This window comes from Dama dama, chromosome 22 (genome assembly GCF_033118175.1).
Source record: "Dama dama isolate Ldn47 chromosome 22, ASM3311817v1, whole genome shotgun sequence".
Lineage (NCBI taxonomy): Eukaryota > Metazoa > Chordata > Mammalia > Artiodactyla > Cervidae > Dama > Dama dama.
The window spans coordinates 18,400,566-18,419,063 of record NC_083702.1 but is presented as its reverse complement, the minus strand read 5'-3'; the positions used below and the strand labels follow the sequence as shown (position 1 = coordinate 18,419,063).

The following is an 18,498-nucleotide window of genomic DNA, read 5'->3' as shown; positions in this document are numbered from 1 at the left end:
TTAGCTGTAGGCTTTTCATGGGTGCCCTTTACACACCTAGTTCACTAAGTTTTTATTGGGAACTGGTGTTACATTTTGTGAAAGGCTTATTTACATCTATCAAGTTGATTGAATGATTTTTCTGTTAAGAGTCTTATATAATGAGTTATATACAATTTTAATTTTTGAATGTTAAACTATCCTTATATTTTTGGGATGAACCCTGCTTGGTCATGATATATTATTATTTTATATATTGCTAGATTTATTTGCTAATATTTTGCACATGTTTGTGAGAGATATTCATATGTAATTTTCCTTCCTTATAATGTCTTTTTCTGGTTTTGATATGAAGTTATATTGGCCTCATAGAACATGTTGGAAAGTAGTCACTACTCTTTGTTTTCTGGAAATGTTTGTTTAGAATTGGTATTATTTTTTTTTCCTTAAAATATTTGTTAGAATTTACCAGTGAAGCCAATGGGGCTTGGAATATTCATTGTGGAAAGATTTTTAGGAAGTTTAATGCATATATATATTGTCATACTGAGTGAAGTTAAGTCAGACACAAAAAGACAAATACATGATATCACTTATATGTGAACTCTAAAAAAACTGGTACAAATGAACTTCTTTACAAAACAGAAATAGAGTTCCAGATGTAGAAAACTAACTTATGGTTAGAAAGAGGAGGTGCAGGGAGAGATAAATTGGTAAATTTGTGTTGACATATACACACTACTATATATAGAACAGATAATAATGAGGACCTGCTGTATAGCACAGGGAACTCATCTCAATACTCTCCAATGACTTATATGAGAAAAGAATCGAAAAAAGAGTGAGCACATATATATGTGTGTATAACTGATTCACTTTGCTATACAGAAGAAATTAACATAACATTATAAATCTGTACTCCAATAAACTTTTTAAAAAAGAAAAGAAGTGCGAGTGCTGTCTATGGATAATCTGCACAGAATTATTCATGAGACACCTTTGATTATGGAAATAATAAAAGTGACTATACAATCAAGCTTTAGTGATTTAACTATGTTTTGCCCATTTTACTTTGTTTTTTTTTTTTTAAATTCATTTCTAAGTGTTTTATTCTTATTTATTTATTTATTTTTGGCTGCGCTGGGTCTTCGTTGCTGTCTGTGGGCTTTCTCTGGTTGCAGCAAGAGGAGGCTACTCTGTTGTGATGCGCCGGCTTCTCATGGTGGCTTCTCTTGTTGTGGAGCACAGGCTTCAGTAGTTATGGCTCGTGGGCTCTCGAGCTCTGGCTCAGGAGTTGGGGTGCACAGGCTTCGTTGCTCCGAGGCATGTGGTATCTTCCCTGACCAGGGATTGAATCTATGACCCCTGCATTGGCAGGCAGACTCTTAACCACTGGACTACCGGGGAAGTCCCTTACCTTAGTTTTTTTTTTTACTTAATTTCATCTCATAACAATTATTATTTTTGTTTCTAATGTAGTCATCCAAAACAGAGTGTAGAAATTTTGTGTTCAAAGACAACCATATTTGAGTTAATATTTCCCCTTTAATTTTTGTAAATCTGTAGTGAATATTTCTCAGTTTTCTTTGTTTCATGTCCCAAATGGAAGAAAACTGGAGGACAAAAAGGAACCTCTCTCTTTTAATTACTTCCCTTTTCTGGTTGACTCCACCTCCATTATGAAAGCCTTCTTTTGTGTGTGTGTGTGTGTGGAAGTGAAATGATTTTTAGAATTCTTAGTGGTCCTCTTCTTCAAGGGACCATTCCAAGGGAATAATACAAGAAGATTTAAGCATCATAAAACTTTGGAATGGACAAACTCAGAATGGTGCTACATGACAACTCTGGATCTGCTGGTAAAGCTTATCATTTGTTCTGTCTACTCTCTAATGGAGTATAGTAATATTCTGAGAGTCAGTGGATCTGATTTAATAATGATGGGCATTAGGAGGGTAAATTATGGGAAAGAGCAAGAAGCCTATTAAGAAGTACCTGTATCTTCCATAGGTTTGAAATTTAAGGTATGAAATAAGGATTAGATTTGGCATCAACTCTGTAAAACCACTGAGGAACAACTACGTAAGGAACTAAAATTAACTGAATTGTATTGAGTATAAAATGAATAGTTGTTAGAAAGGATAGAACAAGTAGGAATGCATATTGATGAAAAGTTGATTCTCTAGAGGGCATTTAGAATGACACCCCTGAGTGTTAAAATCTACCTCATGATTTATGTGGGCGCATTAAATTCATTTAGCATTCTTACTTTTTTTTTCAAGCTTTTAAACTTGAAAGCATACCACACGAAAGCATGGGTAATAAGTGCACAGTTCTGTGTCATAGCATTTTTACTTTAAAATTACTGTAGGATGAGAGTAAGAAGGAGAAGTGAGAGTGATAGAGCATTTTAGGCTATTTTTGGAGATAAGATTCAATGGCGTGTGTGTGTGCACGCTTGGTCGCTCAGTGGTGTCCGATTCTTTGCGACACCATGGACTGTAGCCCTCCAGGCTACTCTGTCCATGGGATTTTCCAGGCAGGAATACTGGAGTGGGTTGCCATTTCATTCTCCAGGGGATCTTCCTGACCCAGGGATCAAACCCGTGTCTTCTGCATTGGCAGGTGGATCCTTTATAACTGCATCACCTGGGAAGCCCACAAGGTCCAATAGTGGGGACTTTCAAATATAATCTTTGTCAATGTTTCCTCCAGTGTAGTGTTCAGTTAGAATTTAGCAGGCACTGTGCCAGGTACTGGTAAAGCTGATGAACATTATAGGTATAATTTATTTCCTCATGGAAATTTCCATTGAATAATGTGGATCAGGTAGGCTTGGAGGTGAGACTATCAAGGGTTGAAAATTGTTATGTGCCCAATGGGAGAAGTGCCCACTTCTAAGTTTCATCAACGCCTTTTCTGTTTTCCAGGTGCTAAGACTCACTCTTGCCATTCTTTTTGCATCTCCAACTCTCTTCTAATCCCTCACTTCTAGGTTGCCTTGGACACTTTCAAAGCTACTTCACTGTTACTGTATGATCTTGGATATGAATTTTTCCTGCCTGCCTTGCCATTTAGGAGGAGGATTTTCTTTCTTGGTTTGACTTTCTTTGTTAATTTCAAACCTCTGAAACCACCTGCTTGCTCTAAAGCCTATTTGGTTGGAAAGACTATACTTTTACCTTCTTTTTTTTCTTTTCACAGGCTTTAAAAGGTGTTCTGTTCACTTTGGTCCCTTCACCTTTGCTGTGGTCTCAGTTCTCTGTACCTGTTTGGTCACCAATGCTCTTGGTGAGTACTTTGTCACAATCTTTGCCCACTGTGATGAGAATCACTGACAAGCAAATCATTCTCCTGAAGGCTAAATAGCATCTAAAAGCAAGCTTCATGGTGTTTTGAAGGATCAGGATATTAAAAGCACAAAATGAGTACCTAATGATGTGACCCCGCTGGCCCAAAATGTTAGAATAACTTTTTTTTTTTTTTAATAAATACTTACTGGAAAAATGCATATTCCTTAAAGATCTGAAGTAATGTCTAACTAAAAAATAGGGCACAATACAGAGGAGGAGAAATGTCAGAACTGTTAGGATGAGGGAATTTTAGGAACATTTTGAAAATTCAAATGCCAAAATTTATCTTAAAATGTTTCAGGGAAGCCAGGTATATATCAGGAACCACAGATTCCTATGTTAGCTAAAATAATCACAAGGCAGTAGCTAAGACCTTTGGGAGGAGTAGGGGAGAGGGGATTTTTTTATGGTAGAAGATGATAGGAAAATATCTCAATTTCAATTTCCATTTGGGTAGCTACATTCAGTTAGATTTCAACTAGCATTTTAAGAATTTATGGTCGCAGCACTGTTTATAATAGCCAGGACATGGAAGCAACCTAGATGCCCATCAGCAGATGAATGGATAAGGAAGCTGTGGTACATATACACAATGGAATATTACTCAGCCATTAAAAAGAATTCATTTGAACCAGTCCTAATGAGATGGGTGAAGCTGGAGCCCCTTATACAGAGTGAAGTAAGCCAGAAAGATAAAGAACATTACAGCATACTAACACATATATATGGAATTTAGAAAGATGGTAACGATAACCCTATATGCAAAACAGAAAAAGAGACACAGAAATACAGAACAGACTTTTGAACTCTCTGGGAGAAGGCGAGGGTGGGATGTTTCGAGAGGAATCGGGTGGAGAGGGAGGTGGGAGCGGGGATTGGGATGGGGAAGACGTGTAAATCCATGGCTGATTCATATCAATGTATGACAAAACCCACTGAAATGTTGTGAAGTAATTAGCCTCCAACTAATAAAAAAATTAAAAAAAAAAAGAATTTATGGTATTTCCGTATGTAAAATAGATGAGCAGTGCAAGTTCGGTGCATGAAGCAGGGCACTCAAAACTGGTGCTCGGGGACAACCCAGAGGGATGGGGTGGGGAGGGAGGTGGGAGGGGGTTTCAGGATGGGGGACACATCCTGATGTACACCCGTGGCTGATTCATATCGATGTATAGCAAAAATGACCACAATAGTGTAAAGTAACTAGCCTCCAGTTAAAATTAAAAAATTAATTAAAAAAAGAATTCATGGCCTTTTGCATATGTGTGTGAAATAGATACTGAATTCCCAATAATCAGTCTTTCGTTTTCATTACTAGCCTTCTTTCCACTGATCTTAGGATTTTGGAGAAACTTATATAGCTTATCCCTATAAAATTTTGTAATATTTTTATAGTAAACTATCCATAGGTTTATATACATTGATGTTATAAAGAATCTCAGCCATAAAATAAAGACACCATATAGTATTGAATTACCCAGATTTACTGTTTCTGTGTCATGGCTTCCTTTGAAGCCTGTGGCACTGCTGTTTGATTTTGAATTCCTATGAAATGACAGTCTCCGATTGTACCATACATAGGTTCAGAATTGTTTCTCAAAGCTGGGTTTGAAAAATAAATAAGTAATCTGAGGAATAATCATTTTACTTGCTTTGGGATCTTGACCAATAGCTACCTTTACCTGTTGTTCCAGGGGGAACAGACAAGGAGCTGAGGCTGGCGGCTGGTACAACCAAGTGTTCTGGGAGAGTGGAGGTGAAAGTCCAGGAAGAGTGGGGAACTGTGTGTAACAACGGCTGGGACTTGGCTGCCGTCTCCGTGGTTTGTAAGCAGCTGGGATGTCCAACTGTCATCAAAGCCACAGGATGGACCAATTCCAGTGCAGGCACCGGGCGCATTTGGATGGATCGTGTGTCTTGTCGAGGCAATGAATCAGCTCTCTGGGACTGCAAACATGAGGGGTGGGGAAAGCATAACTGTACTCACCAACAGGATGTAGGAGTCACCTGCTCAGGTAAGACTTGTGTAAGTCAAACCTTGACATGAATGCTTGGTGGGAAAAAATCTTATAGATGGGTTAGAAATGAAAAGGCCAGTTTTCTGTAAGTAATCTAGGTATAAAATAATCCAGGTATGAAAAGGACCCAATTCATTGTTAAAGACCAGAAAATGTATGACAAGACCCATATTAAGAAAAATCAAAAGAGATTCTGAATATTACAGTCAATGAGGAAGTGATCAGCTTCAATTTTATATTAAGTAATCCTACTGTAACAGTCTGTGCTCAGTTACTTAATCATGTCTGACTCTTTGTGACCCCATGGACTGCAGCCTGCCAGGCTCCTCTGTCTATGGAATTTTCTAGGAAAGAATACTGGAGTGGGTTGCCATTTCCTAAATCATATCTAACTTGATTCCTTGTCTCCTTTCCCCATAAAATGCTGCTTTCATATATTGGCTCATAAAACATGACCCTTTTGCCCATTAACTGACAATCAATTTACCAAGTCAAGAAGTAAATACTCCTAGCACTAATCTGTTTTGTTGGAAGAAGGATATTTTGCAAAGTAGAATTGCTTTTTCCACTGTGAAATGCTATTCATTTCATTTACATGGTAGTTTTAATTTATAAAATATTTCATAAGTTTCATCTCACTTGCTATTATGATAACTCAGACATTTCTGCAGACAAAACCCAAGGTCATGTTTCTGACCCAGTTCAGATTCCTGGGCTTCCAATTTCTCTTTGCTCATGTCATTGAAATTTAGGCAATCCTCTCACCACCCAGCCTTTCTGTTAGAGACCATCTCCTCCATAGGACCGATTTCAGAAAGGATTAATCTCTATCCAGGCTTCTCTGGTGGCTTAGTGGTAAAGAACCTGCCTGCCAATGCAAGAGACATGGATTTGATCCCTTGGGAAGTTCCCCTGGAGAAAGAAATGGCAACCCACTACAGTATTCTTCCCTGGGAAATCCCATGGACAGAGAAGTCTAATGGGCTACAGTCCATGGGGTCACAAAGAGTCAGACACAACCTAGTGACTGAACAACAACAACAATCTTTACCCAGGCGCTGTGGTGTCATGGGAGTAACTAGTTTCTAGAAAACTCCTCAACTACTCCTTAATGCTATTATTTTGAGTAAGTTGTAAATCTTTCTAAACTTCAGCTTCTGAGTAGTCAGTAATATAACACATGTAAAGCTATTGGTACACTGACAGGTAGGTCATAGGTGCTAAAAATTAGCATTAGTTTCCTCATGGCTCACACTCATTTCTCTTTCTTCTTCCTTCTCTTTCTCTGTTCTCCTCCTCTTCCTTCCTCTTCTTTCTTTTATTGTTGTCTTTCATTGTTAATCATTTTGCAGGGAAAGAGAAGAAATAATAATTGTAAAAGATACATCAAGCATCTACAGTGAAGTTAAAAATCATAATAAATCTTGCCAGGATCTTACTATAATTATTGCTGTTGATGGTGTAGACTATTTAAGCTAAGACCTCAGTGTAGTGCTTTAACCTCCTGTGTTCTGTTTTTCATATCTTTGCATAAGGATCCTTTATGTAAAGATGAATGTCAATCAAATTTAGTTTTTGAACTTTGTACACCTAAAGCTTCAACTGGTGCATAATAATAGAAAGGGATGAGTAGTTAGGGATTCACGAGTTTCATGAGATTTCCAAGTTCATATTTTTAAGGTTTCAGAGTCCATATTTCTGAAATTCTCCACCCTGATCAATGCTCAATTCTCAGAGCATCTGCTTCTTGGAAATTCTATTATGATAACATGCATAATAGTAAAGAGGGTAGACTTTGATACTAGACTGTTTTTTTTTCTTTACATTCTCCTTCTACTATTTTCTTTATTTCTACATAGACAAGTTTACTATGTCTTAGTAATGGAGGGAAACAAAACACAAAGTAAATTTTAATCCATGAAAGATTTTTTTTTTGGGGTCAGTTGATACAGATGAAAGTCCTAATCATTTGTTAGTTTTCAAAGATTAAAATCTTTCAATATGTGAACTGGAGCAGCATCCACAACGAGGCATCGTTTTTAAGGAGAGCAGCAAGTCTCAAGAGACCAGAGGAATACTATTCTCTAAGATCACTTCAGAATAAATATCACTTCTGAATTCTGGCCTTTTCTCTTCTCTAGATGGATCTGATTTGGAGATGAGGCTGATGAACGGAGGAAACCGGTGCTCAGGAAGAATAGAGATAAAATTCCAGGGCCAGTGGGGAACAGTGTGTGATGATAACTTCAATTTGGATCACGCTTCTGTGGTTTGTAAACAGCTTGGATGTGGAAGTGCTATCAGTTTCTCTGGCTCAGCTAATTTTGGAGAAGGATCTGGGCCAATCTGGTTTGATGATCTGGTATGCCATGGAAATGAGTCAGCTCTCTGGAACTGCAGACACGAAGGATGGGGAAAGCACAACTGTGATCACGCTGAAGATGCTGGAGTGATTTGCTTAGGTAAGGACTGCTCTGGGTTTGTTCCGTTCTCTCTGAGAGGACAAAAATGGGGGTAAAAGTCTCAAAGGCTTGAACTCTTAAAAACATAATGAAGTGTGCTTCTTTTTTTTCTCTTACTATTAAAAAAAATTTTTTTATTGGAGTATAGTTGCTTTACAATGTTGTGCTCTTTTCTCCTGTACAACATATAGATGACCAAGAAGTACATGAAAAGACGCTCAATATCACTAATTATTAGAGAAATGCAAATGAAAACTACAATGAAGAAAGTCTTCTTCTTTTATTGCCTCATTATTAGCAATTTCAGGATGCAGTTCTGATACTTGTGGGTTTTTGTTGTTGTTGTTGTTATTGTTCTGTCACTTAGTTGTGTCCAACTCTTTTTTTTGTGTGTGTGTGTCTGACTCTTTTGTACCTTCATGGACTGTAGCCCACCAGGCTCCTCTGTCTATGGAATTCTTCAGGCAAGAATACTGGAGTGGGTTGCCATTTCCATCTCCAGGGGATATTCAAACCCAGAGATGGAAACTGAGTCTCCTGCAAATTCTTTACCACTGAGCCATGGGGAAGCCCATGAAGAATTTTTTTTTTTTTACCATTCACTGAACTTAGGATAAATAGTTTAGGGAGGAAGGATGAGCCATGAAATTGAGATCCAAGTTATCAGGATAGAAGAAAGTATTCAGAGAATAGTCTACTCCCTCACCCCTCCAAAAAAAAGAAAGGAAAAGAAACTAGGTTAACTAGAAAATGTTACTTTCTGGATGTTTTAGAAGAAAGTCACCCCTGTTATTATCCTCTACCTATAAAAGCCTTCTCTTTAGCCACATTGACCCACCTTTTCCCAAACTATTAGTTCAAATTCACAGAATCAATTGATTTAAAAAACTGGTTGTTTATTAAAACCTCATTTACGCTAATACTACACCGTGAGCAGGAATTGTGTCTATCTAGCGACTTTCACGTTCCATCCTTGATTAAGGTCTGGGACATGGTTTTGTGTGTACAAAAATGTCACTCTCCTTTCTTCAACTGAATGCCTCGTTTGAAGACCTAGTAAGTCTTGAACCCCAGGGGATATTTAGGAAATAATAACCAGGGTAAAAATGTTCTTGTATTCACCAGTTTTTTTTTTTTTTCAAATGAAGGAAATTCAATTCAAACTAGCTTTAAAATAAGGGAATACTGATTCAGAAAACTGGGAAATCCAGGAGGTTCAGTTGGCTCCATCCATGACTAGATTCAGCACTTAAACAATATCATCAAAGTTCTGGCTCTTCTTTTATTTCTTGGATTTCTTTCTTTTTCTTTTTCTTTTTTTTAAACCATGCTGTGTGTCTTGTGGGGATTTTAGTTCTCTGACCAAGGATAAAACCTAGGCCCCGTGCAGTGGAAGCTCACAGTCCTAACCACTGGACTACCAGGGAATTCCCAAGTTAGCTTTTTTCTTGTTGAACAATGTGATCATGTACAGTCTGAACCACAAAGAATGGGATTCCTACAGAAAAGATGGGTTCTGTTAGCTGAAGAAAGTGAAAGGGCTTTGGGGTAGAGAAAATACAGTATGTACCTTCCGGTTTCCTTTGCTTAGGTCTCCAATCAGCATGTTTCTTCTCAGTGTGTTTGATACGTGCTGAGGAATTACAATAAATAGCACTGTGACAAAAAAAAAAAAAAAAAACAAGAACTAAAAGTGCCAGAGGAAAAACCCAATTTATTTATTATAGGATATTACTCAGAATCAAGTGCTAGTCTTTGAGGAGTGTTGATTGGGGGAAAGTGAAAGGAGTAATGATGAAGTCCCTTCTTTCTTTGCGTTGTTTTTATGTTATTTTATTTTATTTTTTTGCATTGCTTTTAAAATGGACATGGTCAGAAAGGGGTCAGGCATGGTGATACAAACCAAATAGTCTGGGTAGGTAATGCAGTCAGAACCATAAGTGAGTGTTAAGTATTGCAGCAAATATATATATATAAGCACCTAGGCATCTGCAAGTATATTTAAAAGGGAAAAAAATAACAATTCCAACAAAAACATCTATGGTGTTTAAACAAGCAGATCTCTAGATAAATTTCAGTTCCTTGGCCTCCTGTTAGAAACTCTTCCTGTAACGCATGCTCTCCACAGTGAAAAGTCCTGTCTTCTTTTTTCTTAATTGATTGATCTTTTCTGTTATAATTTATTATAGGATACTGAATATAGTTCTCTGTGCTATACAATAAGACCTTGCTACTTATGCATTTGATATAAAGTGGTTTGCATCTGCTAATACCAAACTCCTAATTCATAAAAAATCCTATCTTCTTGTTTTTAAATTGGAGTATAATTGTTTTACAATCTTGTGCTAGTTTCTGCTGCACAACAAAGTGAATCATCTGTATGTGTATATATATATCCCCTCCCTCTTCAGCCTCCCTCCCACTCTCATCTTCATCCCAGCCCTCCAGGTCATCACAGAGCACTGATTTGAGCTCCTGTGCTGTACCCAAGGTTCCCACTAACACTGTCTTCTTGCCTGATCTGCTCCTACTTCCATCGCTAATGATTTTCAGTGGGAACATATCATTATATTCTCTGTCTCTGCTTATGTTCCCCCCCACCCCTTTTCCTTATCTCATCTCGGGTAGAGCTGTTTGGAGCATCCTCATGCTTGTTTCTTTATCACTGACTGGTTTTGTTTCCCTCCTACAGAGGGAGCTGACTTGAGCCTGAGACTGGTAGATGGAGTCACCAAGTGTTCAGGAAGATTAGAAGTGAGATTCAAAGGAGAATGGGGGACCGTGTGTGATGACGGCTGGGACAGCGATGATGCTGCTGTAGCGTGTCAGCAATTGGGATGTCCGACTGCCGTCACTGCCATCGGTAGAGTCAATGCCAGTGAGGGAACTGGAAACATTTGGCTTGACAGTGTTTCATGCCAAGGACATGAATCTGCTATCTGGCAGTGCAGACATCATGAATGGGGAAAGCATTACTGCAATCATAATGAAGATGCTGGTGTGACCTGTTCTGGTAAGTTAAAACAAGAAAAACAGAGAAGGAAGGGTCTGTGTTCTTTAGGAGTAGGAATAGGTGTTAAAGGTGAGAGAGAGAGAACTAGTTAATGATTTCCTTGTTGGGAATTCTTTTCAGGTATGAGGAATCTTTAACACATTCTTTTTTTGACTAGTTTGGAGGGTTGTCTGTCTCTATGTTTTATAAAAATTGTTTCAACTGCTATTAGGGACCACACTTCAAATTATAAATCTACAAGTTTTGAAACTATAGCCCCATTTCTAACCAAATTCATGGTCTGTGCTGCTCTTCTAAAAGCCAGGAAGTAGGTAAGCCAGAATTTCTAGTGTCTCAGTATCTGAGAAGGAACAAGATTAAAAAAAATACCCTATAGTAGCTAACCTCCATATGTAGCTATGGCCTAAGTTTATGTTTCTTTTGCAGATGGATCAGATCTCGAACTGAGACTCAAAGGTGGAGGTAGCCGCTGTGCTGGGACAGTGGAGGTGGAAATTCAGAAACTGGTAGGGAAAGTGTGTGACAGAAGCTGGGGACTGAAAGAAGCTGATGTGGTTTGCAAGCAGCTGGGATGTGGATCTGCACTCAAAACATCCTATCAAGTTTATTCCAAAATTCAGGCAACAAACACATGGCTGTTTTTAAGCAACTGCAATGGAAATGAAACTTCCATCTGGGACTGCAAGAACTGGCAATGGGGTGGGCTTAGTTGTGAACACTATGATGAAGCCAAAGTTACTTGCTCAGGTAAGACTTTTAATCAACCTGTAAAGAAGTTGCATTCCAATTTCATTCTTTTACATAGAGCTGTCCAGTTTTCCCAGCACTACTTATCTAAGAGACTATCTTTTCTCCATTGTATATTCTTGTCTCCTTTGTGATAGATTAGTTGGCCATAAATGTGTGGGTTTATTTCTAGGCTTTCTATCCTCTTCCATTAATCTCTCTGTCTGCTTTTGTCTCAGTTCCATGCTGTTTTGATGACTGTTGCTTTGTAGTATAGTCTGAAGTTAGACAGCCCAATTCTTCCAGCTCTATTCTTTCTCAAGCTTGTTTTGGCTATCTGGGATCTGTTGTGCTTCCATACAAATTTAAAATTTATTGCTTAATTCTGTAAAAAATGCCATTAGTAATTTGATAGGGATTGTATTGAATCTGTAGATTGCCTTGGGAGTATGGTCATTTTAACTATATATATATATTTTTTTTTTAATTTTTTTTTTCATTTTAACTATATTTTAACTGAATTGATTCTTCCAGTCTAAGAACAAAGTATATCTTTCCATCTATTTGAGTCATCTTCAATTTCTTTCATCAGTGTCGTAGTTTTCAGAGTACAGGGCTCTTGCCTCCTTAGGTAGGTTTATTCCTAGGTATGTTATTTTTTTTTGTATGTATGTATGTATGTACATGCTCAGTTATTCAGTCATGTCTGATTCTTTGTGGCTCCATGGACTGTAGCCTGCCAGGCCCTTATGTCCATGGAATTTTCCAGGCAAGAATACTGTAGTGGGTTGCCATTCTCTACTCCAGGGGATCTTCCTGATCCAAGATCAAAACTGTGCCTCTTGTGTATCCTGCATTGGCAGGTAGATTCTTTTTGACTAGTGCCACCTGGGAAGCCCTTTTGATGTGATGGTAAATGGAACTGTTTCCTTAATTTCTCTTTCTGATAGCTCATTGTTAGTGTATAGAAAGGCAACAGATTTCTGTATATTCATTCTGTATCCTGCAACTTTACCGAATTCACTGACAAACTCTAGTAATTTTTTGGTAGTGACTTTAGGATTTTCTATGCACAATGTCATCTCGACTGCAAAGAGTGACAGCATTACTTCTTCCTTTTCAGTTTGGATTCCTTTTATTTCTTTCCCTTGTCTAAATTGCTATGGACAGAACTTTAGATACTATATCAAATAAAAATGGCAAGAGTGGGCATCCTTGCCTTGTTCCTGATCTTAGAGAAAATGCATTCAGCTTTTTCACCATTGCATATGATATCAGGTAAATTGCCTATATACACAATCTACATATATATATGATATATAAGTATATATATAAAGATATTATAAAATCTATATAAACAATAGAATGGGAAAGACTAGAAATCTCTTCAAGAAAACTAGAGATACCAATGGAATATTTCTTTCAAAGATGGGCACAATAAAGACAGAAATGGTATAGACCTAACAGAAGCAGAAGATATTAAAAAGAGGTGGCAAGAATACACAGAAAAACTATACAAAAAAGGTCTTCATGATCCAGTTAACCCTGATGGTGTGATCGCTCACCTAGAGCCAAACATCCTGGAAAGTGAAGTCAAGTGGGCCTTAGGAAGCACCACTACAAACAAAGCTAGTGGAGGTGATGGAATTCCAGTTGAGCTCTTTCAAATCTTAAAAGATGATGCTGTGAAAGTGGTGCACTCAATATTCCAGCAAATTTGGAAAACTCAACAGGGGTCACAGGACTGGAAAAAGTTCAGTTTTCATTCCAATTCCAAAGAAGGGCAATGCTAAAGAATGTTCAAACTACCGCACAATTGCACTCATCTCACAGGCTAGCAAAGTAATGCTCAAAATTCTCCAAGCCAGGCTTTAACAGGATATGAACCACAAACTTGCAGATGTCCAGCTGATTTTAAAAAGGTAGAGGAACCAGAGATCAAATTGCCAACATCTGTTGGATCGTAGAAAAAGCAAGAGAATTCCAGAAAAATATCTACTTCTGCCTTATTGATTATACCAAAGCCTTTGACTGTGTGGATCACAACAAACAGTGGAAAATTCTTCAAGAGATGGGATTACTAGGCCATCTTACCTGCCTCCTGAGAAATCTGTATGCAGGTTGAGAAGCAACAGTTAGAGCTGGACATGTAACAACAGACTGGTTCCGAATAGGGAAAGGAGTACATCAAGGCTGTACATTGTTACCCTGCTTATTTAACTTATATGCAGAGTACATTATGCAAAATGCTGGGCTGGAAGAAGCACAAGCTGGAATCAAGATTGCTGGGGGAAATATCAATAACCTCAGATATGCAGATGATGCCACCCTTATGGCAGAAAGTGAAGAGGAACTAAAGAACCTTTTGATGAAAGAGGAGACTGAAAAGGCTGGCTTAAAACTCAACATTCAAAAGACTAAGATCATGACCTTTGGTCCCATCACTTCATGGCAAATAGATGGGGAAACAATGGAAACAGTGAGAGACTTTCATTTCTTGGGCTCCAAAATCATTGCAGATGGTGACTGCAGCCATGAAATTAAAAGACACTTGCTCCTTGGAAGAAAAGTTATGACCAAACTAGACAGCATATTAAAAAGCAGAGACATTACTTTGCCAACAAAGGTCCGCCTAGTCAAGGCTATGGTTTTTCCAGCAGTCGTGTATGGATGTGAGAGTTGGACTATAAAGAAAGCTGAGCACTGAAGAATTGATGCTTTTCAACTGTGGTGTTGGGAGAAGACTCTTGAGAGTCCCTTGGACTGCAAGGAGATCCAACCAGTTCATCCTAAAGCAAATCAGTCCTGAATATTCATTGGAAGGACTGATGCTGAAGCTGAAACTCCAATATTTTGGCCACCTGATGCTAAGAACTGACTCATTTGAAAAGACCCTGATGCTGGGAAAGATTGAAGGCAGGAGGAGAAGAGGATGACAGAGGATGAGCTGGTTGGATGGCATCACCAACTGAATGGACATGAGTTTGAGCAAGCTCCAGAAGTTGGTGATGGACAGGGAAGCTTGATGTGCTGCAGTCTATGGGCTTGCAAAGTGTCGGACATGACTGAAGTGGCTAAGCTGAACTGAACTGAGATTGCCTATCTGCACTTCACTAGTTCTTATTCTGGGGTTTTGTCTTGTTCCTTGTTTGGAACATGTTCCTCTGTTGCCTCATTTTGCCTGATTTGCTGTTTTCAGTTCTATGTAGCTGGTAGGTTGGTGACATTTCCCAACTTTGGAGAAATTGCCTTCTATGGGAAATGTTCTATGCTCCCAGCAGCATACTCCCCTCTGGCTACCATAGCTGTATGCTTTAGTTTGCCCCATACGTTGACAGCACAAGTTCTTCTATTGTGGTTGGCTGACTACTGTCAGTGGTCTGGTAGGCATGACTGGCCCCTAGTCTCGTTGTTTGCTAGACCCTGCCTTGTGCAAAAGCTGCCAGTTACTGCTTTGTGGGACTGGGTCATGGGGTAGCTGGTTGCAGAGACCAGGGGTGTCTCAGAGTTAGTGCTGTTCTACTTGTGGTTTGAACCAGGTTCTACAGTGAGTGTGGGGGAGTCAGTTTTCCCAGATCTAGTGAAAGCCTGCTGGTGAGCAGAGCTGGTTCCTGGGGCAGCTGGCAGAGAGGTCCAACATGTCTCCGAGTTGGTGTCCATCTGCTTGTTGGTAGGGCCAATGCCCAAGGGATCTTAGGGTTGGTGTTCACCTACTGGTGCGTGAAGCCATGTCCTGCGGCTAGTGCCAGTCCAGTGGCAGACAGAGTCAGCCCCTGGGGTCCCCTGCTGAGGGCCCAGGAATCCCAGAGCTGGTGTTGGCCTGCTGGTGGACAGGGCCAGGGCCCAGGGAATGCTGGCTGTAGGGTTGCATTGGTCCTGGGACTGGGATCTCTGGGGGATAAGACTTGTCCCAGGGCTAGCACTAGCCCTCTGCTGGGTAGAGCTGGATCCTGGGATCTCTGGCTGCAGAGCCCAGGGTCCTGGAGCTTAAATTGGTCAGCTGGTGGGCAGGGCCAATGCCCAGGGTGTCCCTAGGCTCGTGTCAGCTCACTGGGGTATGGGGAGGGGGTGAAGCTGGGGCTCTGGCTGCAGGTCCCAGGGGGTCCCTGTGCTAGTGCCAGTTTCCTGGTATGTGGGGCTGAGTCCTGGCCCTCTAGTGGGCAGGCCCATGTCCCAGGGTGTCTGTGGGCTCAGGGAGTCTCAAGGCAGCTGATAGGGGGCAGCAGTGGGGCTGTGCGTACCTGCCTGTTTAGTTTCTTGGCCTCAGCTGTCCCACTTATGGTACTGACAGGCTGGTGACTGGGTCTGGGTCTTGGTGCTAATAAGCTAAAGGGAGGATTCCAAAATGACTTTTTCTAACACCAGTGTCCTCATGGTAGAAGGAGCTCCCCCAAATGGCTGCTGCCAGTATCTGGGTCCCCAGGATGAGTTCCATCACATCCCACCTCTCCAGAAGGCTTTCCAAGATCAGCAGGTGGGTCTGGCCCAGGCTTCTTTCAAATTGACTGCTTCTGCCCTGGGTCCCAGAGTTGGTGGGATTTTGTGTGTGTCCTTTAAGAGTGGAGTCTTTATTTCCCACAGCCCTCTGGCTCTCTCAAAAGTAAGCCCTGCTGGCTTTCAAAGTAAAATGCCCTGGGAGCTTATCTTCCTGGTGCAGGACCACTGGTTGGAGAATTCCTTGATCCTTGGGGAGAACCTCTGCAACTGCAATTATCTTCTTATTTGGTGGTAGCGTACCTGGGTCTATGGGTCTTGACTATACTGTGCCCTGCCCCTCCTGCTTGTCTTGTTGTGGTTTTTTTCTTTATACCTTTAGTTGTAGAAGATCTTCTCTGCTAGATTTTGGTCTTTCTCATAAGCAGTTGTTACTCTGGTGTGCTCACATGAAGAGATGACTCACGATCTTCCTCCTCTGTCATCTTGGCTGTGCCCTCTGAACATTTTTGTGTATTTCATGCAAGCTCTTTAAAAAACTCAAAAGTTGTCTGTGATTGGCTAATCTTGTGGACAATCCCTAGCATTTTATGTTAATCACTTGTTGATAAGTGATGCCTTTTTAACAACAAGGCGTTCACCAAGAAACACCTAGAGCTGTTCTTCCAAAGTAATTATCATATCTTACTGGACAAGAGGCCTTTCCTGGTGGCTCAGTGGTAGGTAAAGAATCTGCCTACCAATGCAGGACACAGAGGTTCAATCCCTGGGTTGGGATGATCCCCTGAAGAAGGAAATGGCAACCCACTCTGCTATTCTTGCCAGGGAAATCTCATGGACAGAGGGGCCTGATGGCTACAGTCCATGGGGTTGCAAGGAATCGGACATGATTTAACGACTAAACAACAACTGGAGAAGAACGATGAGTTGCCCTGCAGGTGAGGGAGTGTGTTGGTGAGCCCGTCTGATGGACCAGGTTCTGCCTCTGAGACACTGCTCTCTATGCTCCGTGCTTCATGTGCCCAGGTGCTCTTCTCAGAGCAGTACTTCCTAGTGCATTGTTCTCATCATCACTTCTGTATTCAGTTCCGAGAGTATATCCATCCAGAGGCTGCACACCTTTCACAACCCACTACATGCTGATGCTGATTTAGGGACCCTTGGGTTGCTTTAGGGTTAAGTATTCATTAACCGGTATCAGTCACCCTCAAATTCAGCAAAATATTCTCTTCAAACTTAGTAGATTTCTAGCCTATTTACTTTAACCCAATGTCATGTGAAAGTAACCACCATCAAAGAATAAATTACATATTTTGATCTATCCTGTGATCAGACCCTTCCTCTCAGTTTATTAGCTACTGCCCTAAGGTCATTTGAAACCATGGGTTTGAGAGGGAAGGCGAGACCTAAATCCTGTCTTTGCTGGTAGGCTCATTGTCTTTATATGCAGAACATCAATCTTATTTTCTGCTAAATCTGAAGTTTTATCACCACCTTAATTTAGGGGACAGGATACTTAAGGTTTTTATTTTTTTCCCAATTCTGTAAGTTTCAAATTATAGGACTCTCAATTAGCTATATCTAATAGCTGCAGGCAGCTTTCTTGGTGACTCAGCAGTAAATAAGCAGCTTGCATTGCAGGAGATGCAGGAAACTCAGGTTCTATCCCTGGGTCCAGAAGATCCTCTGGAGGAAGGCTTGGCAACCGTCTCCAGTATTCTTGCCTGGAGAATCCCATGGACAGAGGAGCCTGGAGGGTTATGGTCCATGGGGTTATGGAGTCAGACACAACTGATACGACTTAGCATGCACGCAGTAGCTGCAGGCAGAGAATGTCTCCCTCACAAAATTAGTATTTTTCCTTCCATTTCTTCTTGTGGTTTACTGGCTTCTAATCTGAGCTCATCTCTCTCTTAAATGTTAAAAGTGGCAAGGAAGATTCATGCCATGTCAATCCTCTGATTTTTTTCTTTTTTTGTATACTTTCCCTTTTTTACACTTTTCCCAATATGTTATCCATTTTTCATCTTTAGTGAACATATAATTTTCTTTTCAGTGTGACATTTGTCCAGATACTTTACCACGGATAACAATACATATGGGCACTTTGCTTTCTTTTGTAAACTCTCTTGTTATATTTCTGTAGCATTTGGAAACCCTTCTACTGAATTTGGGGCCAAGACTTTAGCTCTGTCCTTGTTTTTCTAGAAATAGAGTTTGTAATTTTATTTCTTGATTTACTTGATTCTTTCAGAAGATGTTCAGGAAAGAAATTATGGAAATACCATCTCTCTGTCTGTCAAGTTCAAACTACGAATTCCATAGTCTGTTTAAATTCTTAGATTTTATAAAACATAAGGCATTGTGGTTGATAGGGGCCAGAAAAATTCAGTAAAGCAGGAAGACTAGAAAGACAAAGCAATCGTTTACTCCTGACTTATAGTTTAGATTAAACTCAACTCCAGTCACTGTGTTGTAGAGGCATTATTTGCTGTAAAGTCTTAGCTCTGTTTAGA

General features: G+C 40.0%; 1 protein-coding gene across 1 annotated transcript in view; it reads left to right on the top strand.

The window, feature by feature from the left end:
• Nucleotides 1-1,672: 1,672 nt before the first annotated feature.
• The window catches only part of LOC133043709 (scavenger receptor cysteine-rich type 1 protein M130), a 32,652-nt gene continuing 15,826 nt past the window's right edge, over nucleotides 1,673-18,498 (top strand). Inside the window, exons 1-6 of the mRNA XM_061124862.1 lie at nucleotides 1,673-1,835; nucleotides 3,181-3,267; nucleotides 5,024-5,344; nucleotides 7,489-7,809; nucleotides 10,502-10,822; nucleotides 11,249-11,569. Of these exons, the coding sequence (XP_060980845.1) occupies nucleotides 1,790-1,835; nucleotides 3,181-3,267; nucleotides 5,024-5,344; nucleotides 7,489-7,809; nucleotides 10,502-10,822; nucleotides 11,249-11,569 (1,417 nt within the window). The 5' untranslated portion in view covers nucleotides 1,673-1,789. The remainder of the gene's footprint in view (nucleotides 1,836-3,180; nucleotides 3,268-5,023; nucleotides 5,345-7,488; nucleotides 7,810-10,501; nucleotides 10,823-11,248; nucleotides 11,570-18,498) is intronic.